This window comes from Sus scrofa, chromosome 1 (assembly GCF_000003025.6).
Source record: "Sus scrofa isolate TJ Tabasco breed Duroc chromosome 1, Sscrofa11.1, whole genome shotgun sequence".
Classification (NCBI taxonomy): domain Eukaryota; kingdom Metazoa; phylum Chordata; class Mammalia; order Artiodactyla; family Suidae; genus Sus; species Sus scrofa.
Window position 1 is genome coordinate 159,019,614 of NC_010443.5, and position 23,867 is coordinate 159,043,480.

General features: G+C 42.8%; 1 protein-coding gene across 1 annotated transcript in view; it reads right to left on the reverse strand.

Moving 5' to 3' along the window:
• The window catches only part of ZCCHC2 (zinc finger CCHC-type containing 2), a 57,328-nt gene extending 54,798 nt beyond the window's left edge, over window positions 1–2,530 (reverse strand). The window contains exon 1 of the mRNA XM_021099630.1: window positions 1,518–2,530. Within this exon, the coding sequence (XP_020955289.1) occupies window positions 1,518–2,459 (942 nt within the window). The 5' untranslated portion in view covers window positions 2,460–2,530. The remainder of the gene's footprint in view (window positions 1–1,517) is intronic.

The window sequence follows — 23,867 nt, forward strand, 5'->3', positions numbered from 1 at the left end:
AGTTCAGGCTTTCTTCTCTAAATTTAATGATGGAGCACATAGGACTTTTTGAAATTATTTTAATAAGTAGGCTGGAGAGTGGAAAGGGCTTTTACCATCAATATACACAGTTGCATGCTAGTAGTAAATAGACACTGGCAGACAACATTTCAAGCTAAGAAAATTCTGGATACTAGCGTTACTACCTCCTGAGTGTGATAAAGTATGTCCTAAAATGTGAGTTAGTCACTTCACAGAAGCCTCCTTTTGAAATAGAGGGGCTCAGCCTAGATTATAGCTAAATCCTTCAGGGCCCCAAATTCCTTTGATTCTAGGGGTACTGAGTCCACACAGACATTACAGAAATACAATGCTCGGTTTTAGTTTCAAGGTATTGACTGAAAGCAGCTATATAAGATATGTAAGCTAAATTAACTTACAAGTAAGGAGTGAAAAAAAAAATCCCCTTCCCAATATATCATCCTGGAGATCACCTAATTGGAAAAACATGGCAAGCAAATCAGTTGTTTTCTAGAATAGCTGTGAACCATGAAAGTAAGCTCTTATTGTACAGTTTTTATCTGAAAGCTAACTAGTCCATTAAATTGTCAAGCTCAAGAACTTTATATTGGGCCTAGATTATTATTAAATTGCTTTCGTGGCCATTTAAATTTTTTTCTTTAATGTTTGCGACAAGTAACTCATCTTAATTCTCATCTACTACATTTTGGTGTTTAATAACTTTTTAAAAAACATTTATGCCTACAGTTAAAAAGGTTCAACAAACATCTCTGGACCCAAATCTGTTGGCAGGACTCACGCTCATTAGAAAGCAGGATACGCCAGAGGCAAAGAACACTACCAACCCACTCTAGGAGGTTACTTTACCCAGACAAACCACGCTACTACATTTCTACTTTGAGTCATTTCGCCGCTTTAAGGGAACATCAAGTTTTCCGAGCAGGAGCCACAAGATCCTACGACCCCTTTTAAATCAGGTACACACTGAGCTAAAAGGCCCATTTGTGTCAATAATAGGGCAACTCGCCGGGAGAGCACCTTTAGGACACCTCACCGAGGGGTAAGGCAAAGCTTTAAAACGTGTGACCTGAGCGCCAGGCGGCAAGAAAGGGAAGGCTCAGCCCGAGGCGAGACTGCGGCCGACACACGGGCTCCACTAGCGCTTCGCCTTTCCCAGCACCTAGAGATGCTCAAAGTCAAAAAGTCCCAAGACTCTTCATCTGAGAGCGGGATCGGGCTGAGTGCTCTATGTTTTCCGTGGTAACTCCGGCACGGAAGAGACTTCTAGAGCATTCTGTTATGGCGGGTGCCTCTGTGTGCAGCGGGGGTGGGGGGAGCAGTGGAAATGAGCGGTCCAGACTAACGAAGGCTAGTACAACTGGGCGGGGAGCCGTGGCAAGGGGATTCCGAGCCACCTGCGTGGGGTGAGGCTCGGCCACCGGGAGTCCGAAAGCCGGGCAGGGCAGGTCGCCGAGGCGGTGACCACACTGCGGGCGCAGAGGGCTGGCACGCCTTACCTGGGCCCGGGGGCCGGCAAAGTTACACGACTCCGCCTCCACTCCCCCGTCCTCGGGGCCCCCGCGGAGCGCGGCGCGGAGCCTCTCCAGGTGCTCCCTCAGGGTGACCCGCTGGTGGAAGGAGAACGCCGGGTGCAGGGAGGCCATGGTGAAGAGCAGCAGCAGTTCCTCCTGGGCCCTGAAGCCCAGCCCGCTGCCGCGCCGGGGCTCGGCGCCGCTGCCTTCCGGGCCGGAGCCGTCCTTCTCCGCGTCCTCCTCGCCGTTGCAGTCCTCGCCGGGCTTGTCCTCCGCGCCACCTCGCGAGCCCTCGCCCCGGGCCGCGCGCAGGCTTTTGAGCACAGAGTCCACCTGGGGCAGGAGACGGTGCAGGCGGCCGGCGGCCTCACGGTTCTCTGAGCCCAGCAGCGCCAAGTAGACGATGAGGCGCGAGCGCACGGCCGGCTCTCGGAAGTCGGCCAGCGGCCCGGGGTCCGAGAGGCCGTTGGCCTTGGCCTCCGAGTCGCGCAGGTAGTGGTAGTCCTTGCGCGCCAGGTCCTCCAAGCACGAGCCGAGAAAGCGCAGTTCCAACGGGTTACACAGGTCCAGTAGTCCGCACATGAACTCCAGGCGCTGCGCGGAGCCCAGCACCAGCCCGAACCACTCGTACACCCGCTCCTGCTCCCGCAGCGCCGCCGTGGGGCCGCCGCCGCCGCCCGGCATGCCCGCCCCCGCCGCCGCTCCCCCAGCAACAGGCGGCCCGAGCCCCCCAGGCGGCGGCGGCGGCTGGGGGCCCCGCAGCTGGCCCGAGGGCGGCGGCGGCGGCGGCGGCGGCGGGGGGCGGCAGTCTCGGCGGCGGCGCGGTGGCGCCTTCGCGGACAACCGCGCGTCCGCCTCGGGCTCCTCCGCCTCGGGTGGCGGCTCCGCGGGGTGCGTCGGCTTCAGCGGCAGCTTCATCCTCAGCATCCTCGGCTAAGGCGGCGCGGACATGCGAGCGGGGGCGGGAGGGAGGGGCCGGGAGGAGGGACGGGGGCCGAGGCGGCGGCGCGGCAGTCAGGAGCTGGGCCCCTCCATGCCGCCGGGGGAGGGCCGGGGCCGGGGCCGGGGGCGGGTCTCGGCCGGCAAGGGGGGCGGTGGCCGGCCGGCGAGGTCGCTGGCGTCGTCTTCCCGGGCCGGAGGCGGGGCGTGCCCGCCGCGGCTCCTCCCTCTGGGCTCCGCGCCGGCTCTAGGAGCCCGGGTGCGGGTGGGAGCAAGCGAGCGAGCGTGTCCTCCTTCCGCCTCCCTCTCTTCCGTCGTCCGCACTGGGCTGGGGCGGCGGCGCCTGAGCGGTTCCCTCGCGAGCCTGTGCGGACCAAGCCGCTGGAGAAGAGGAGGAGCAGCCCGGGCGGGGCGGAGACGCTTGCGGGCTCCTCTCAGTCACTTCAGCCAATCAACAGCCAGAACCGATGGTTGCGTAGTGTCCCCACCCCCTCGGGCACGCCTCTCTTCGATAAGCCACGCCCAACTGCCCTCCAGCCGCCTTCCCTTTCGGCGGTTTCCGCGCGGTCCTAATGTGTGGTGGCTGACCGCGGGCTGGGGTGGGGAAGGACGCGGTAGGACTGTAGGAGATGGCTAGGTGTGCTAGAGCGCGGCAAGGCGCTGCTGAGACCCGCGTGTGCGGAGGGAAGTGGGGAACTGCCCCTTTTCCAAGGGCCTGAACACAGCTTTTGACTACTGACTGTCCTGTTCTGCCTTCCTCTTCGCGTGGGCCACCGCCCCACAGCGCCGCTGGGTTCCCTTCGCGGCCGCATGGTACGCGTCCCGGGAGCGAAGCTTCCCCTGGGGGGAGCGCGCTAACCTGAGCTCCTTCGGTGCACCGCCCTGCCGACTGTCTGGAAGTCAGCAATGGGATATTCCCACCACAACTTTACCGGGATCTCTGGGTTGACTCTCTGGGTTGAGGATCGGGGAGCTGGGTCGGGAGGCTGGCTTGTGGCTGTGGTTGAGGGGCCCGGACGCCTCGAAAGCAGGAGGGTGCCCAGGCGAAGTGCAGGCTGCACCATGCAATCTTCCGGGCGCAGAGGCGACCCAACCCGACCTGAGGGAGATCCACGGGCTCTGGGCCGAGGGGAGACGCAGTGGTAAGGACGCCCCTGGCTTAACGGTTGCTTCTGGTCTTTAACGCTCTTTGGAAATTTCCACGACAGTTGTTAGCAAAAGCCCCCCCAAAGCCACCATCTTTTGGAAATTATTTTATTTGCTACGTAACATTTCTATGCCTAACGCTAACATTTTGAATTTGGTGCCGGTGCGAAGCCCTGCTACAGCTATATCGTAGGAATATGTTAAAAAACAAAAAAAAAAATCTTTCTGAAAAATTTTGAACATCTGTTGGGAGACCATAAGCTGAGCCCTCTTCACCTCACAGTTTTCTGCCCTAAGAAGCTAATTTTATACTAAAAGGCTGAATTGAAGCCTAAAGTCTCAATTGAACCCTGCAATAAAACGGAGACAATTGTTTTCAATACACTTTAGATTAGTAAAATATATGAAAGCCATTCTATCTTGTAATTTGCTATTTTCTTGTGTTCTTTGGGTGTAATGTAGAAATATTACAATGAGGAGAAGACTTTCTAAGGACTTTTATTATTACAGTCCTTTTTATTATTACAAACCTCAATTGCCCTGGAATCATACCCTATCTCATCTATTCCCACATCTCTGAAGCGTAGGGTGAAATACTTTAGGCAATCAATAATAATATTAATCTTGCTAGATTTTCACAGGTTCATAGTGAGTTGTCTAGATCTGGATATCTTGTGTTCCTTTGAGGTGATTTTTATGTGTGGTTTAGGCAGTCTTTACGTTTTTCTTGACAACAAGAAGCCATTTGGAATTAACTCTCCACAATACTTGATCCATACATTTTTAGGTCAGAATTCATATTTGTAATGAGGGATGATTACTTTTGTCCTTCTATCTTTGGCCCATATTAGGAAATGCAGTGATCCGTGCTCCTGCACATACATGACACACACCATGACTTAATGATTCTGGTTATCATCCATCAGCTGGATAATTTGCTACTTATGCCCAAGTTTCAGAGACCTCTCTTCATACTGCGATTCATTAGACAAGGCCTTGGTGTGTTTTTCCACCCTATCATAAGTGAGAGAAAACACCTTCAGTAAGGGTGATGTACTGCAGCAGGGAGGGACCCAGATGGAAATCCCAGGATGAGGTGTAGGTGTGTTTCTTGGGAAAAACTAGCCAGATGATTCTAATAAGACATCCTAGGAAGGTATTCCTTCCACTGGGCCTACCTGTTGGGGACCCTGGCTCTAGATTCCCTCCTGTTTTATATATTCCCTGTATAATCATTCAAATGGGCCAAATAAAATTACTGTGGTAATGGTGGGTGTGTGTTGTATCCAGATCATTCAGAGGGATATAGTCTGTAAAAAAAAAAAAAATTTTAAGGACACAAAGTGCTATCATGTCTTGTCCCTAGATGATACTTTATGCATATTACATATACTTTGTTTATGTGACTCTTTAACAATGAAAGATGGTGGTGTTGACATTATTATCCAAAAGTTTATGTGTGCCCAGAAGACTAGTTCCAAGTTAAGGTTGTACTTTGGATTAAGACACCAGCCAGTGGTTGAAGATTGAGGAGACTTTGCAACCCTTTTGCAATTGAGTTGCTGCAAGATATTTCACTAAAACCACAATTGTGGATGGTTTGGGGCAGACTGACAATCAACTCCATATAAAGGATGCTTAGATACAGCTACTTCTACCTCAGATGACATCCTGCATCAGCTAACCTGATCCATATCAAGAATTTGTTCTCTCAGTCTATAAATGTTTACCTCTTTGCTCCCTCTCCCATTATACCTCCCTGTTTCCCCCATTACAATAGAAATAGTTTAACATTGATAACCATGTCTTAATTTATCACATCTGGAACACAGTAGATGTTACTGAATATTTGGTGAATAAACTATGAATGAGTAATGCTCCAGGATCCAAAAGTAACTGCCAATAGCTCCTGGGGTTACCTGGAGCCTTTTTCACAACTAGCAGGGAAGAGAAAACATCTTCATCTCAACATTGCCAGGCTAGTCCTGAGATTGATTCTAACTGAATTGGCTTAGATTACATGCCCATTCCTATGAATTCTGGAGCCAGAGAAGTGGAGTAGATTCTTCAGAACCATATGGGTCCCCCAAAAGAAGTTTGGGGCTGTTGGAAAGGAGAGGGAAACATGGGTGCTGGGGAAGCAACCAACCTGTGTCCAGAGTCATTGTACTTAACAATCTATATTTTTGATTACTTAAGTTGTCAGGGGTTTAAGTTACCTCAAAAGCATATTTTTGTTTAGGTAGGTCACAAATTTCCTTTAGTTAGGTCATGCATTTATTTTGAGAGAAATTAAATATTAAATTGTCTTTAGAGATTACAGTTAAAAAGCTGTTCTAGGAGCTCCCATCATGGCTTGGTGGAAACGAACCTGACTAGTATCCATGAGGAGGAAGGTTTGATCCTTTGCCTTGGGTTAAGAATCCCGTGTCGCTGTGAGTCTTGGTGCAGGTCACAGACGAGGCTCGGATCTGGTGTTGCTGTGGCGTAGGCCAGCGGCTACAGCTCTAATTAGACCCCTAGCCTGGGAACTTCCATATGCCGTGGGTACAGCCCTAAAATGACACATACAAAAAAACAAAATACCCACAGGTATTCACTGATAGACAACTTAAGGGAAAAAAAAATAATTGCATATTTAAAGTTAAAAGGATAAGTTTTTGTAAGCTTTACAAAAATACCCAATATGACAGATTTGAAATAAAAAGAAATCCTTGGTATTGACCCTGTGACAGTATTCTCATTGGTCAGTTGGAAATCCATACCCAACACTGTGGTGTCTGGCACATTTTCTGGAAGACTAGTGCTGGGTAAAATTTAGAGTCTCACTGGAGTTATGGTCCCTCTTGTCAGAAAGGTTCTTAAGGATTTAGATTGACCAGGCTGCTCAAATTCCCCCAATTGCACATCAAAACTTTTGGAGAAACTCTGAAATCCACCAATCTTTGAGGCTTGTCCAGAAATAAACTTTGTTCTAAAGTGGTTTGGTTTGGAAAATCCTCAGGCTGCTGATTTGTGTTAGAAATTGGGGAACTGGAGTTCCTGTTGTGGCTTAGTAGGTTAAGGACCTCATGTTTTCTCTGTGAGGATACAGGTTCAATCCCTGGCCTCATTCAGTGGATTAAAGATCGGGCATTGCCTCAAGCTTCGGGGGCTCAGTTTTGGATCCCGTGTGGCCGTGGCGTAGGCCTGCAGCTGCAGCTACAATTCAACCCCTAGCCCAGGAACTTCCATATGCCTCAGATGTGGCCATAAAAAGAGAAAAAGAAAAAAAAAAAAAAGAAATTAAGGAACTGAATGATCTTAGGCACTTGCGTGGTTCAGTGATAGTTCTGCAAATAGACCTTTTGTCCAACTGCCCAAAAAAGGCAAAGGGTGTTGTTCCCCCTGCCCACCCCCCCCCGAAAAAAACACAGCCTTCTAGGGACCTGTGGAGAGGTAGAATTGAAGTCCTGGAAGTTTAGCTTGCTAGATAGAAATGTAACCTCTGCTCCAGCAGCATTCTCTGGAATGGAATTTGCTGAATTCATGTACTTCTTTAAATATATGGTAACATTAAACTATTAATGAGCTGTTGATTGTCAACTCACCTTAAACCCACCATCTCTTGCCCTTTCACCTTTATAAAAGAAGCCTGTTTTTTTTCTTCACATATCCAGCCTTCTCCCAAAGACTCTATTTGTGTTGGAGGATAACTGCCAGTTCCAGGAATCTTAAGCAGTTACCCAATCAGAAAAGCCCACAGTTTTTGACAATTGTTCAGAAACCCATACTGATTGGAGTATGTCAAAAGGACACATGAGCTAATAAACTATAAAATTGGTACATGAAGGGGCTTCCTGGTGGCCCAGTGCATTAAGGACCCAGCATCGTCACTGCTGTAGCTCAGATTCCTTACCTGGCCCAGGAACTTTTGCATGCTGTGGGTGTGGCTAAAAAAAAATGGTACATGAATGGGCTCCCATTGGCCAAATTTAGCAGAATTTGAATATTGACTAAGATGGTGCCGGTGAATAAAAAAAAGATTCCAAGTCCATAGAGATTCTCAAAGAAAAAGGAGTGGAGGAGGGTGCATGGAAAGCTCTTCTCTATATAAGAATGCTGGTTAAAAAATTCAGAAGGAACGTACCATTTTGCAAACACTAAATATAACCATAGATCCAAGCATTTTCACCACTGGGTACAACGTTGTTGGGAAGCAAGACATTCACAATTCCTCAAAATAACACCTCATTTAATTAAAAGGGAGGGGTGGTACTTTTACGTTAATAAATCTGGTGGATACCACCTTAACTAGGTGGTCACAATTAGAATCACCAATAATAAAACAGTCTAACATTCCTTCTCATGTCATGGATGTCACTGGAAATACACACTCTGCAGTATTCTTGCCAAAATGTTTACACTGAATCTAATCATGGGGAAATGAGACAAAATCTGGATTGGGGCATATCATTAGAGGCACTGGCCTGAATCATCAAAAATATCAGTATCATGAAAGCAAACACAGGTAGGGGACTGTTCTAGCTTCAAGAAAACTAAGATTACATGACAACCAAAAGCAATTCATGATCTATGATTAGATCATGGGTTTTTAAAACTCTAGAAGATATTTTGGGAATAATTAGGTAAATTTGAATATGGACTTTACCTTAGATATGGCTACTGTATCAGTGCTAACTTTCTTGGGTAGGACCTTACGGCTATATAGAAAAATGTTTTCAGTTGATTCATGCCAAAGGACTGACAGTTGAAATGTCATGATATCTACAATGTATTTTTTATTAAAAATTATATATTGAAAGCAAATGTGACAAAATATTAAAATAGGTAAATTTAGGTGAAGGGTATATGGGTGAATGTACAATTTCACCTTTCTTTATGTGTGATTTTTTTTCCCCAAAATAAATTGGAAAAATGCAGTTTACAAATACACATCCAAAGGATGAATAAAAAATTAAAATTTGTTAAATTTATGGATGGAGTTTAGCACACTTAAAGTTGTTGAAGTAGGAGTTCCCGTCGTGGCGCATCGGAAATGAATCCAACTAGGAACCATGAGGCTTCGGATTCAATCCCTGGCCTTGTTCAGTGGGTTAAAGATCTGGTGTTGCTGTGGCTCCAGCATAGGCCAGCGCAACAGCTCTGATTAGACCCCTAGCCTAAGAACCTCCATATGCTGCAGGTGCGGCCCTAAAAAGACAAAAAAAAAAAAAATTGTTTATTAACTGGTTTTGTCAATGGGACAAAACATTAATTAAAGTGCCCTTAAAACTATATGTAACATAGAATGATAAGATGTCTAAAAGGAACACACAGGCTTATTGAAGAATGGGTTTTCCGCATTTACCTCAATATATTTAACTTTCAAAAAAACTGGAGAGTGAAACTGGTTGGAATCAACTTGAAATGGCTTGCAGAGTCATAAGGTGTCCCAAGAGTCAGCTTGTCAGTGCATTCTGAAGGAAACCTGGGACACAGCCAAATGCAAGCAAGGTCATCCTCAGACAAATATTCCTAAAGAAGAGTACAAAATAATCACACTGGGACTGAATTACATGCAATCATGGTAAAGCACAAGAAGAATGTGGTGTTTAATGTGGAGTACATTATAATGAAATAATCTTTTTACTTTTTTATTTTTTATTTTATAGCTTGCATCAGCAGCATATGGAAGTTCTTGGGCTAGGGACTGAATCCGCAGCTGCGGCAATGCTGGATCCTTTAACCTACTGTGAAGGGGGGAGATCGAACTCGTGCCCCTGCAGCGACCTGCGCCACTATAGTCAGATTTGCCAGATCTGAATGGCATCTGCGACCTACGCCATAGCTGAGTGAGGCCCCACATCCTCATGAATACTAGTCTGGTTCTTAACCCACTGAGTCACAACAGGAACTCTACTGTAGTTGGAGTCTTAACACACTGTGCCACAGTAGGAACTCCAAAGTAATTTTAATTATTTGTTATTATCTGCCTTCTTTCAAAAGCAATTTAAGGAGACCACTTGTAATCTAAAATAGGGAAAACTGAGAGTCTATTTGTTAAAGTTGATGCAGAACTTTCAAGTTAAACAGCCATCAGTTCCTGTAGTGGCGCAGAGGAAACGAATACGACTAGGAACCATGAGGTTTTGGGTTCGATCCCTGGCCTTTCTCAGTAGGTTAAAGATCTGGTGTTGCCTTGACCCATGATGTAGGTTGCAGATGCGGCTCGGATCTGGTGTTGCTGTGGCTCTGGCCTAGGATGGCAACTGTAGCTCTGATCAGACCCCTAGCCTGGGGACCTCCATATGCTGTGGGTGTGGCCCTAAAAAGACAAACAAACAAAAAACAGCCATCGTTAACTGGTGGATATGATTTTTCCATACTCTGTCCTGGAGGAGACTTAGTTCTTTGGACTTTTCCCTTGGCCTCATAAAAAAAAACCTCTGAGATCATGCAATTTTCACACTATGATTTTGATTAATAATTCTGTTTCATTGACTTCGTGATGGGAAACAGGATACCCTGGAGAACAGAGACATATAACTCACTCCCAAGTATGAGATACCCCACAATGAAATACATATATTGACATTCTGGTTTATTAGTCCCTTGTACCTTTAGTTAGAGGGGTCATTCTCCCTGAACTTAACTGGGGGTAAACAAATAAGATCATTTTCTTGGATCCTGGCCTACATATGGTAACTTGAACAGCCTACTGTTCTTGTTCTTTTATATAATTTTAATTTATATACTGTTGAAACTTAGGAATCATTTAGATCCAATCAAACTTTTTTTTTTTTTTCTTTTTAGGGCCACACCCGTGGCATATGGAGGTTCCCAGGCTAGGGGTAGAATTGGAGCTACAGCTGCTGGCCTACACCACAGCCACAGCAATGCCAGATCTGAGCTGCATCTGTGACCTACGCCATAGCTCACTGACAATTCCAGATCCTTAACCCACTGAGCAAGGCCAGGAATTGAACCTGCGTCCTTCTGGATGCTAGTCAGATTCCCCTGAGTCTCGAAGGGAACTCCCCCAAACAAACCATTTTAAGAATACTATTCTTGGGAATTCCCCTCATGACTGATGCTATATGACCCAACTGATATAAACAACTGATGCTATAGGAGATTTAATGATTTATTTAAAAATGAAAAATAAGTTGAAATGCCAAAATAAATGGTAGATTTCTTTAGTTCGTTTAAAAATTAGTCAATTAAAAATCATCCAATTTGGGAGTTCCCATCGAGGCCCAGTGGTTAATGAACCTGACTAGCATCTGCGAGGACTCAGGCTCGATTCCTGGCCTTGCTCAGGAGGTTAAGGATCCGGCGTTGTGGTGAGCTGTGCTGTAGGTTGCAGACATGGCTTGGATCCCCCGTTGCTGTGGCCGTGGCATAGTCAGGCAGCTACAGCTCCAATTGGACCCCTAGCCTGGGAACCTCCATATGCTGCAGGTGGGGCCCTAAAAAGACAGAAAGACAAAAAAAAAAAATCTGATTTGTTTATGATGTAGAAAAATAATTGTTTTATTTTGCACTTTTTCAACTGATTATCTTGGAACTATGTAGACACTAGTTAAGTAAATATAACCTAAATTAAACCGTACTCTTGCCACATTTATCTCAGACCATATCTGTACATAAGATCACTGTTTTTATAGTCTTTCTTGAAGTATTCAAAAATATTTATTTTGCTATTAAACCTCAAGTCAAAATTTATTTATTTGTACTCAAAATGTTCCATCAACATTTACAACTTTAAAGGTTTTTCATAAGTCTCAAATATCTCACTATTAAAAAAGACATGAGAACTGTTTTATTTTACAGAAATGCAAGCTAAACTTGCAGATGCTAAACTTCTATCTACATAGGTCTATAGTATTTCAGATTTAACTGTGCTTGTGTAAGATTACCACACTTATGGTATATGCCATTATTGCTACTGAAATCTGGATGACCTATAGAACCATTTCAATTTTATCTACTTTGAGTGATGATGCTAGAAGGATTAGAAATGGTAGAGGAATTTAACTATATTGTCATTTCTTGACTCTGAGGAGTCTTGGGCTACAATTGGTGACTCGGGCAGTCAGCCATATTGGAGATGACTGCATGGTTCTAAATTAAGAATCACATGCACATTATCAAGTTCTCAACATCCCTTCCCAGTACCCTTTTTGCATCCACACTTAGCTCTCTGGCTGCAAGGTCTCACAAGCTTTAAATGTCCAATGGCAAGGAAGTAAATCACACTGTGGGTTCATCCTGGCTGCTGCTCCCCATCTGGGACAGCTCTGGCCATGTCTGCATCACAACTTACCACTAGCACATCCTGCCTATGAACTTGAGCAATGACCTTAAGAATTGAATGACTCAGACATACAGATGCTGTAGTAATGCAAAGAGTTGCCATGATTATCTCTAACTGCACCTAATCCCATTGGCCAGAGTGTTCCCTACTCTAATGACTTGAAAAAGTCAGGTAGAGCAAGGAAATAACAGCCAGGAGAAAAGAATTCTTTCCCCACAGCAAGGCATAAGTCTCTCTAAACAAGCTATAGCAACAGTAATAAAGACCATTTATTGAGTACTGAGTTGTGTGCTTTTATACTACTTTATACAGTTTCTATTAATTCTTGCAACGTGCTTCATATAGATGCCATTTTATACACGAGGAAAGTAAGACCAAAATGTTCAGCTATTTCCCCAAGATCTCATGTTAAAAGGTGACTGAAACATAATTTAAATCTTGGTTGGTCACCCAAAACTATGTTTTCAACCACTATACCATCTATCTTTCTTTTTTTTTTTTTTTTTGTCCTTTTTGTCTTTTCACTGCTGCACCTACAGCATATGGAAGTTCCCGGGCTAGTGGTCTAAATGGAGCTGTTCCTTCTGGCCTATGCCAGAGCCACAGCAACACCTGATCCGAGCCTCGTCTGTGGCCTACACCATAGCTCACGACAACGATGGATCCTTAACCCACTGAGCAAGGCCAGGGATCGAACCTGCAACCTCATGGTTCCAAGTCGGATTTGTTTCTGCTGCACTACTATGGGAACTCCACTATACCATCTAGATACTGGATAAATTACCATGTGTTTCCTGATGATAAAAACCACATATTTGATTAAAATTAAAAATTTTAAATAAGCCATAATTCCACTGCCTACAGGTAACTATTATACAATTTATTTCCAATACTTTCCTTTGATCATATGTATGTGAGTATGTACATATATATGTGTGCATATTTGTGCAGAATAATTATATGCTGTCATTTTGGTGATGCTAAGACTATTGATTTCTTCTTAATTTTATTTTGATTTCTTAATTTTATTTTTGGGTTGTTCATTGCTAGTATGTAGAAATACAACTGATTTTTATATGTTGATCTTATATCCCACACTTTACTGACTTGTTCTTTCTGGTAGGTGTGTGTGTGTGTGTGTGTGTGTGTGTGTGTGTGTGTGTTTGTGTATGTCGGTGTTTTAAGATTTTCTATCTATAAGATCATGAATCTGAATAAAAACAAGTTTTATTTTTCTTTTCTGATTAGTATGCTTTTTTTTCCTTCCCTCTTTGCACTGGCTAGGATTTCTAGCATAATGTTGAATAAAAGTGGTGAGAGTAGATATCCTTACCTTATGCACAATTTAATGGGGAAAAATTTTAGACTTTCATTGCTGTGTATGATATTAGCTATACATTTTTCGTAAATACCATTTATTATTGCAGAAGTTCCTTTCTATTCCTAGCTTGCTGAGAGTTTTTATGATGAATAGGTATTGGATTTTGTCCTATGCATTTTCTGGGTCTTTTGAGGTGATCATGTAGTTTATGGGCCTTATGCTATTTTATGGTGTATTACATTAAGTGATATTTAGATGTTGAACCAACCTTGCATTCCTGGGATAAATCCCACTTGGTCTTAAAGTATCATTCTTTCTATATGTTGCTAGATTCTGTTCCCCCTGGCAGCTGCTTCTCAAAACCTGCGCTACCTGAGTAGAACTATCTCTCCATGGAGCTGGGGGAAGGGGTGGATGGAAGCAACCCCAGGCTAAAATGACACAAACTTCCACTGATCTTACTGAAGTTCAGTGGTTATCTCAAATAAATTCTTCTCGACTTATTCTATTTATAGAGTATTGAAATGGTTATTTTTGATAATTTTGTCCAATTTTACCATTGCTTATTTGGGGGAAAGATTTCCATGCTTCTCCCTTGGTTATTCTGGCAATCCTGCCCCTGCTTTACCCCTTACCCTCTAGTTGTTTCTGTAGAGGGTACAATATACATCCTTAATGTTTTAGTCTACTTTAGTTATTGTTTCCACTTCAAGCAAAACATCAAAACTTTGTTCCGTATAGGTTGATTTACCACTGCTTAAGTTCATATATGGGTTCATTTACTTTGTAATATGTAGGTTCATTTACCATTTAGAGAGTGTAAACACTCCCCCACCTTCTGTCCTTTACATTATGTTATCAAATATCTACATACATCTATGAGAAAGTTTTAGGATTTAGATTAGATAATTATTAAGCCCCTTTTCACTCAAAGTAACACAAATGCTTTTAATGGAAAAAAGTTATATCAAAAACTATTTACGTGTGTTCTGCATCTATGAATAGCACATCTTTTCTTACTGTTTAAAATTTTGGGGGGAGTTCCCTTGCGGTCCCTTGCAGTGACCCAGTGTTGTCACTGCTGTAGCTCTGGTTGCAGCTGTGGTGTGTGTTTGATCCTGGCCTGGGAACTTCCACATGCTGCAGGTGTGGCAAAAAGAAAAAAAAAATTAGGTGTTCCTGTCATGGTGCAGCAGAAATGAATCCAACAGGAACCATGAGGTTGTGGGTTTGATCCCTGGCCTGGATCAGTGGGTTAAGGATGGGGCGTTGCCATAAGCTGTGGTGTAGGTCACAGACATGGCTCGGATCTGGCATTGCTGTGGCTGTGGCTTAGGCCCGCAGCTGTAGCTTCGATTAGACCCCTAGTCTGAGAATCCGCATATGCTGTGGTTGGGGCCCTAAAAAGACAAAAGACAAAAATAAATAAATAAATAAATAGATAAATAAATAAATAAATAAATAAATAAAATTCTTCAAAGAGGAAGGAAAGCCTTTATATTTTAGGAAGTAGTACCTGTAGCTCTAATTCTTTCACTGTATAAAAGGTGCAGAAGTTTATTTAGGGGCAAAGGTATTGTGTGCAGGATGAGTGATCTGTGTGTATTTGTAACACTTTTGCCCGCATGCAATCACACAGAACTGAATTTACATATCTTTGATGCCAGGAGAGAATCAGTACCCGCCAGTATTTTGCAACTATGTGATCACTAAATTATTAATATCCCTTATACCATTCAGGAAATAGTGTATTTTCCATTCTGGACTATTGTAGTTTATAGCAATATAATTGGGGGAAAGTTCTTATTTTGCGTTTTTTGTTGTGTTTATTTTTTGGAGGACATAGTTTTTTTATTTTTCAGTACTATATTTTAGAATATATTTTTTCTCTAGATTTAAAAATTACCTCTTAGTGAGGTGCACTGTTAATTTTATGCTATGTGTATGTTCACATGCCTTATTATGCTACATTTATCTATCTACTTTGGAAAGTTAGTTTTTAGTGATCAGAGAGCATGTTTATCCAACTTGCCAAGAATAGGCAGATTATTAGACTTCTGTTTCATTCTTTATCTGTAATGTTTCTTATCTCCTCCTCATTCCTCTAAATCTTAGCCACTCACAATGGCCAACCTCAAATCTTCATTTTTTCAAGAACATTCCCATGGCTATCCTACCTGGAGATGGTCTATTTCTCCTTCCTTTCTTTATTTAAATAGCAAATATGTATTGAGTACCCGCTGTTTGTAAGACACTGGTTAGGTAATAAAAGATAGGCAAAAGTTATCTGCATCAAATAATTTTGCACGTTTGTATGTTGTATGTATAGATAATATGTTTCTCTACAGTATTTTCTCAGTTAAATTGTGAGTTGCTTGGGGCCACCTCTTCCATCTTATTATTTATTGCATTCCTCATAAAATTTAGCAGAGTAACTCCTACTAAGAGTTAAAAAGGAGTTCCTGTTATGGCTCAGCAGTAACAAACCCGACTAATATCCATGAGGATGTGGGCTTTACCCCTGGCCTTGCTCAGAGGGTTAAGGATCTGGTGTTGCCGTGAGCTATGGTGTAGGTTGAAGATGAGGCTTGGATCCTGTGTTGCTGTGGCTGTGGTGTTGGCTGTTAGCTATAGCTTTGATTTGACCCCTAGGAACCCCTGGGAGACCCCCTGGGAACTTCCATATGCTGTGGGTGCAGCCCTAAAAAGATGAAAAAAGAAAAAAAGTGTTAAAGAAAAAGTTTAATTTATATGATGATTATATTTGTAGACATGCTTTAAATATACTTAAGTATGCAAGACACAAATAGTTCCAATAATTAGTTATACCATTTAATCATTCCACCCAAAATACTCTCATTTGGGTATGGAACTAAACTTTAAAGCTGTTCAAAACTCAGTCCCCTCTTCATATCTATACATAACCTATGTGGCACCCTCCTCCCTCAATTATTTTTCCAGGCTCTGTAAGAAGGCTCTGTGTGTGTGTGTGTGTGTGTGTAAACATATAAATATAAGGCATTTAATAAACCTGAGCTCTATCAGATTCTCTTCTGGTGTGCCTGTTTGTAGGACCTCAGTAGAAAGATCATTGCCCTAGGAATTAGAACACAAAGCTTCTAAGTCTTTGCTTTTGTCCACTTCCTCTTTTGAAAAACATTGAATATGGAAGATACTGGGTTGAACAGAGGTCTCTTCCAGCTCTACAGTCAGATGAGCTTATGTGAACTGACTTCTATGATTATAAATCAAGAGATAGACTATCATAATTTAGTGTACAAATAGAGCCTACATCACTTGTAAAATTTAGCCTAATGTCGCATCATTTCCTTTTTTGACAACCCTTCTTTGTCCATCTTGTGTTCCCAGGCTAAAAGGCCCTCCTCATCTCATCTGTATTTATCTAGGTCTGACCATTCTTCTGTATCGGATTCCACCTACCAGAAGAAAAGAACTCACCGGTCTCCCCAACCATTCCAGTGCCTGTGAATCTCATCTCCCTCTGACTTTGGAGCCCTTACTACCAATTCAGCAACCCTGTTTTCCTCCAGTTATTTTTGGGCCTAATTCTTGTCTATCCTGTGGGACATGGACCACATTTTAAACATCTCTCTATGCCTCTGTCACAAAAATAAACTGATTAAAGCTTGATCTTTAAATTCAAATATGGTCACATTAGTGAACTGCTAAAAAGCTTTCAAAGGCAGAGGCCAAATAAAGGGTATTTTTGTAAAAATAAGATGCGAGGCAAATTCTCTTAAGGGAATATTTGCTTTAAACAACTTTAAGTAGCTGATTTTGCTAGGAACATTCACATTAAATTGGGTACTTTAGACTGTAAACTGCCACAGCCATTTTGTAAAGCAACTTGACAATATGTGTCAAGAATCTCTCTCTCTCTCTTTTTTTTTTTTTTTTTTTTTTTTTTTTTTTCTTTTTAGGGCCGCATCTGCTGCATATGGAAGTTCCCAGGCTGGGTGGAATTGGAGCTACAGCTGCTGGCCACAGCCACAGTAATCAGTAATGCAGAATCCAAGCAGTGTCTGCAACCTACACTACAGCTCATGGCAACACTGGATCCTTCACCCACTGAGTGAGGCCAGGGCTTGAACCCGAATTCTCATGGATCCTAGATGGGTTCGTTAACCACTGAGCCATGAAGGGAACTCCTGTGTCAAGAATCTTAAAAAAAATTTTTTTGTATCACTTAGTACAGGTTCCAGGACCCGTTTGGACACTAAAATTTGAGGATACTTAAGTCCCTCACATAAAATGGCACAGTGTTTGCCTATAACCCATGCAAACCCTCTTGTATACTTTACATCATCCCTAAAATACTTATAATATCTAATGCAATGTAAATGCTCTGTAAATAATTGCCAGCTTACAGGAAGTGCAAGTTTTGCTTTTTGGAACTTTCTGGAATTAATTTTTTCCAAATATTTTTGATCCGAGGTTGGTTGAATTGTACATGTGGAACTGGCAGATAGGGAGGGCCCAACTGTATACCTATTTCTGAGGATGACTTCTGAGGAAATAACTCTTTAAAAAAACTTTATATACAAATATGTTCATAGTAGGATAATTTGTAATACTAATGTCCAAAAATAAGTGAATGGGCAAATGCGCTATACGAGAACACAGGGAAATACTATAATATAATGTTAAGCGAAAAAAATCAGGATATAAAATTTTACATGCAGCATGGTCAAAACAATATGCAAAAATATGACTAAGAAAAAATAAATGGAGAATACCCGAAAATGTTAAGAGGAGTTATCTTTTAACAACAAAATTGCAGTTTGAATTTTTTTTCTCTTTCTACTTTTTCTGTCTTCCAAATTGTCAAAATGGAGCATATATTAATTCTGGAAAGGAAAACAAGGTACTTTCAAATGTGGGGGTATCAAGGATTTAAGTTTCAAACGAATTTTTTAGAGTCGAAATATCTTAGTGATTTAGTGCCTGAAGTATGTGTGGCTGCCTAAATAGAAAGTTCAGTCTTTCTTTTTCCCTAAGTGCCATCAAGTCTGAAGAGTGTTCTAACCACGTGGTCACTATTTTGAGTCCTTTCCTCAAACTTTCCAGTTCATGTTGTCCATGGAGTCCTTGGGCTGTTTGGATTCAATAGATTTGAGACTAAGCTGTGAATATGGATACACACAGTCTCCTTTTCTCCACTTTACAGCCAGAATCCCTGCAAGTTCATGAAGTTTTCCATCAGTCCTTTTTCTGGCAGAGGCAGAAATCATGGATGTAATTCACTCATGATAGGCTGATCAGAATGTCAGAGATTCTTAGTGGCCTTTTAATATCAAGGAATGTACAGATGGGGTAAGTTAAGCCATGGATACATAGCTACCAAAGCAACTACTGGGCAAATTTATGGTACTAATAAAATAGATACATTTTGCTTAAAGCTAGAACAAATATGCATGGAACTAAGCTTTAAATCTGTTTAAACATCTTGTTTAGGAATATCTGCCATAGAATTAATGGGGTTCATCTTAATCAGGTTCCAGGGCACAAAGGAACAATTATAATAAACAGGATCGGATAATACCACTACAAAGGGAAAGAGAATATCCTGAGAACAGAACTGAAACTTAAATGATAGAAAATGAAATGAAACTAATGAAACTGAAACTTAGCCAGCAAAGCTTATTAAAAAGAAGAAAAAAAGTCCTGATCTGAACAGAGTCCTAGAAATCACTAAGCTGTGAATATGGACAACTTATACATGAGCCAGTATTAACAAAATTAAAAAAAAAATACCTTAAGTTTTCCAAGTTACACTGAGATTCAAAGTGAAACATGAATCAGCCGTGTGACCTTGCTCACGTCACTTAACCTCTCTAAGTCTCAGTTTATTCATCTGTGAAAATAGAGAATAATGGTGCCAGATTCAATGTAGACTCTTAGGGTTTAAAGGGGACTTAGAAATCACCAGGCCTGACCTCCTCCATTGGTCCAGAGCCTCAGTCTTGCCATGCTTCCTGCCAGTCACCTCACATTCAGAGCCCACACCTCTTGTTCCAACAGTGAGCTCTGGAGGCAGCCAAGGTGGCTGCTGGACCTGCTGAAGGCTCAGGCAAACTGTGCCAAGCAATGTGAGGGAGGGGGTGAGAAGGACAAGGCTGGGACGGCATGAAACTGATCTGGCTTCAGAGGATGGCTCTGTGGGGACAGCTGAGTTGTCTGAGGCAGCTTGGACAGGATATAGGCATTCATGGTTGTCAGACAGGGAGTCTGTATAGTGCTATAAGGTGATGAGGGAGTCAGGAACAGGAGAGGGGTGGGGTACCCCAGAGTGCATGACCTGTGCTCAGACATGAAGAGCCTGCTTGTTGGATGCTCTGCTATACCCGTCTTGAAATTCTTTTTTTTTTTTTTTTTCTTTTTTGGCCACGCCTGTACCATGCGTAAGTTCCCAGACCAGGGGTCAAACCTGTGCCAAAGCAGTGACAATGCCAGATCCTTAATCTGCTGAGCTACCAGGGAACACCCTCCACATCTTGAAATTCTTAATCTTTTCACAGAGGGCCTGGCAATTTCACTTTGTACTGGGCTCCACAAATTATTGAGCCAGTCCTGATACAACATGCAAGACTTGGGTGGCAGAGGTCAGGGGGAAGATGAAGAGGGGAGACACAGAGAGACCAGGGAGGGCCCTGGTATGTGTGTGACTCTTTCTTAAGCTCCTGTTAACAGTAGGACAAGCCTGCACTGTACTTCCTGCGCCCTGAGGATGCGCTAAGCACCTGAAGGACCAACCTGAGGGTGTGGGGCTCATTCCCACAGAGGCAGCTCCACAGAAGTATCTGAAAAAGGGGTGGGGACAGAGGGAGGGGGAGGGGCTGGTTGTTGTCATCTTTTCCCTTGATTTTGTTGAAGTGAAATTCACATAACATAAAAGTAACCATTTTAAAGTATAGAGTTCAGTGGCATTTAGTACATTTACCATGTGTGCAGCCATCACCTTTGTCTAGTTCCAAAACCTCTGTCTAGTTTCATCACCTCAAAAAGAAACTCTGTACTCATGAAGCCATCATTCCCTATTCCTCCCTTTCCTCATCCCTTGGCAGCCACTATGGCTATGGTTTTACCTATTCTGGACAAAGTATATATGTGTAAGCATATACTATGTGACCTTTTGTGTCTGGCTTCTTTCACTTAGCATAATGTTTTGGAAGTTTATCCACATTGTAGGATGCAGAATGAGTATGCAGTGTAGTATTAGGGCTCAGTTATATACCATTGTATGGATACACCACATTTTGTTTATGTATTCATCCACTGAGGGATATGTGGGTTTTTTTCCACCATTTGGCTATTGTGAATAGATCTGTAATGAACATTCATGTACACATATTTCTTGGAGTACCTATTTTCAGTTCTAGGATACTGGATCATATGGGAATTCTATGATTAACTTTTTGAGGAACTGCCAAACTGTTTTCCACAGTGGCTGCACCATTTTACATTCCCACCAGCAAAGAATGAAGGTTCCAGTTTCTCTACATCTTTGCCAGCACTTGTCATTTTTCTTTTTTTCTTTTTTTGTCTTTTAGGGCCACATGTGGGGCACATGGAGGTTCCCAGGCTAGGGGTTCAATCAGAGCTGTAGCTGCCAGCCTATACCATAGCCACGGCAACTCAGGGTGTGAGCCTCGTCTGTGACCTATACCACAGCTCATGGCAACACAGAATCCTTAACCCACTGAGTGAAGCCAGGGATCAAACCTGAATCCTGATGGATGCTAGTTATATGTTTCTGCTGAGCCATGATGGGAAATCCTCATTTTTTTTTAATTTTGTTTTTTCTAATCGTAGCCATCCTCCTGGGTATAAAGTATACCTTATTGTGGTTTTGATTTACATTTTTTTTTTTTTTAGGGTTGCACTTGCAGCATATGGAGGTTGCTGGGCTAGAGGTTGAATTGCAGCTACAGCTGCCAGCCTACAACACAGCCACAGCAATGCAGGATCTAGGCTGGGTCTGCGACCTATACCATAGCTCACAGCAATGCCGGATCCTTAACCCACTGAGCAAGGCCAGGGATCAAACCAGAGTCCTCATGGATACTAGTTTCATTAACCACTGAGTCACGACGGGTACTCCCTGATTTACATTTTTTAAAATGACTAATGATGTTGAGCATCTTTCACGTGCTTGTTAGTCATTGATATATCTTTGGAGAAATGTTCAAGTTCTTTGCCCATTTTTAAATGTAGTGGTTAGTCGTTCTGCTATTGAGTTCTAAGAGTTCTTATGTTCTGGATATAGGTCTCTTATTTGATACATGTTTTTCAAATATTTTCTCTCATCGTGTGCATTGTTTTTTCACTTTCTTGGCAGCCCTTTGATGCAAAAAAAGTTTTACATTTTTATGAAGTCCAATTTGTTTTCTCTTTGGTTGCTTGTACTTTTTATGCAGTTTCTAAGAATCCATTGCCAAATGTGAGGTCAGGAAGATTTACCCCTCTATTTTCTTATAAGAATTTTATAGCTTTAGCTTCTAAATTTAGGTCTCTGATCCATCTGTAGTTAATTTTTGCTTCAACTCATTCTTTTGCTTGTTGGATATCCAAATATATCCAAAAATACCTTTTTTTTTTTTTTGCCTTTTCTAGGGCCGCTTCTGCGGCATATGGAGATTCCCAGGCTAGGGGTCTAATCGGAGCTGTAGCTGCCAGCCTACACCAGAGAGCCACAGCAATGCGGGATCCGAGCCGCATCTGCGACCTACACCACAGCTCACGGCAACGCTGGATCCTTAACCCACTGAGCGAGGCCAGGGATTGAACCCGCAACCTCATGGTTCCTAGTCGGATTCGTTAACCACTGCGCCACGACGGGAACTCCTACCATTTGTTGAATGACTATTCTTTCCCCATTTTATTGTCTCGGCATCTTTGTCAATTAGCCATAGATATATGGGTTTATTTCTGGACTCTCACTTCTATTCCATTGATCTCTATGTCTTATTTTTAATTGGTGTGGCTAAGAATGCGTAAGAATGCATTTCACTGAGTCATGGTAACATATCAATAAATTCTGGCCAAAGAGTAGATGCATGGTAAATTTGATAGAGTAGAGCTCTTAACATTGAGCATAAATACTGCAAACACATATGCTGAGACAGCAATCTAGGGACCTTTGCAAGAACTTGAAATAAAGATACAAATAGACAACCTGAGCAGCCGTACTCAGGCAGTCCTGTCCTAGAAGCAATGATGCTTATCTTGGTGGGTGAACTTGTTCTACAAATTCAAGTAAACAACTTGCGGAAGGGCACACCCATCAAGGACAGTGCAAACAATTCAGAACTTGATGCTTGGCATGCTAAAACCAGGAAGAAATTATGACCATTTTCTTGCAGCTATTTTAAATCATCTTCCTCTTTTCAGTCTGGTAACATAATAATTTGTTTTTCTCTCTCTTTAGATTAAGTGATGAAGCTTTCTAGGATAAGATTTATTTCCCCTTAGTCTCTCAGCTCAGCCTAGACATAGAGCAGTTTTTCACCTGGAATCTTACTCGGATGCTAAGGGAAATCCCAATAGAACAAGAGCAAAGAAGAAAACCCCAAAGCAGAGAAATAGACAGTTTTACTAAACATGGATCTTTTTTTTTTTTTTTTGTCTTTTGCCTTTTCTGGAGCCGCTTCCGCGGTATATGGAGGTTTCCAGGCTAGGGGTCTAATCAGAGCTGTAGCCACCAGCCTACGCCAGAGCAACAGCAACTCGGGATCCGAGCTGCGTCTGCGGCCCACACCACAGCTCACAGCAACACCGGATCCATAACCCACTGAGCAAGGCCAGAGATCGAACCCACAACTCATGGTTCCTAGTCGGATTCGTTAACTACTGCGCCATGACGGGAACTCCTAAACATGGATCATTTATCTCAAGAGAACAAGAGTTCTTCATTTCAGTCTTCCTGAGAGAATCCTTCCCCAAACACCATTTTCCACAACCATCCCCAATATTCCTAGCAAATCCCTTCTTTTGGCTGCCAGACTCCTAGAAAACTCTCCATGGGGGGAATAGAATGTTTTCTGGGACCTAATAGGCTATTCTAATACAGGTTTCAGGACCTTCAGACTATCTCCAGGGGTATTAACCCTCCCCCATACAGCCCTAGGTTCACACCTAACTGATGCAGGGCAAAGGTAAAGAGGAAGGCCCACGTGCCAGATGTCTGTAAATCAAGTTATAAATCAAGTTAACAAACTGTTAAATGGCACTTGTATCCTCCTTTCTTGACAAATACACCTTGCAAGGACATGGAAAGCAGATGCCAATTTAGAGTCCCTGCCTCTGCCCTGGGCCTACCCTGTCACTCTTCTCATCTTACTCCAGGAAGGACCTTTCATTTATGCAGTTGGATACTCCAGCCAACATGTCCAAGTCCTATATTAATTTCCCACAACTGTATTTGAATCTACAATTATCGCAATAAAAATTTCAATTAGAGACCAAAGTGTCTGTATGAGTATGTGTGTGTGTGTGTGTGTGTGTGCACGCGCGTGTGTGTGTGTGTGTGTGTGTGCATTATGGCCCATAGACCCTGTGCTGGCCCTTGCACTTTTTATGCAAGTAAAAAGTCTGCTCTCAAGGGCCCTTT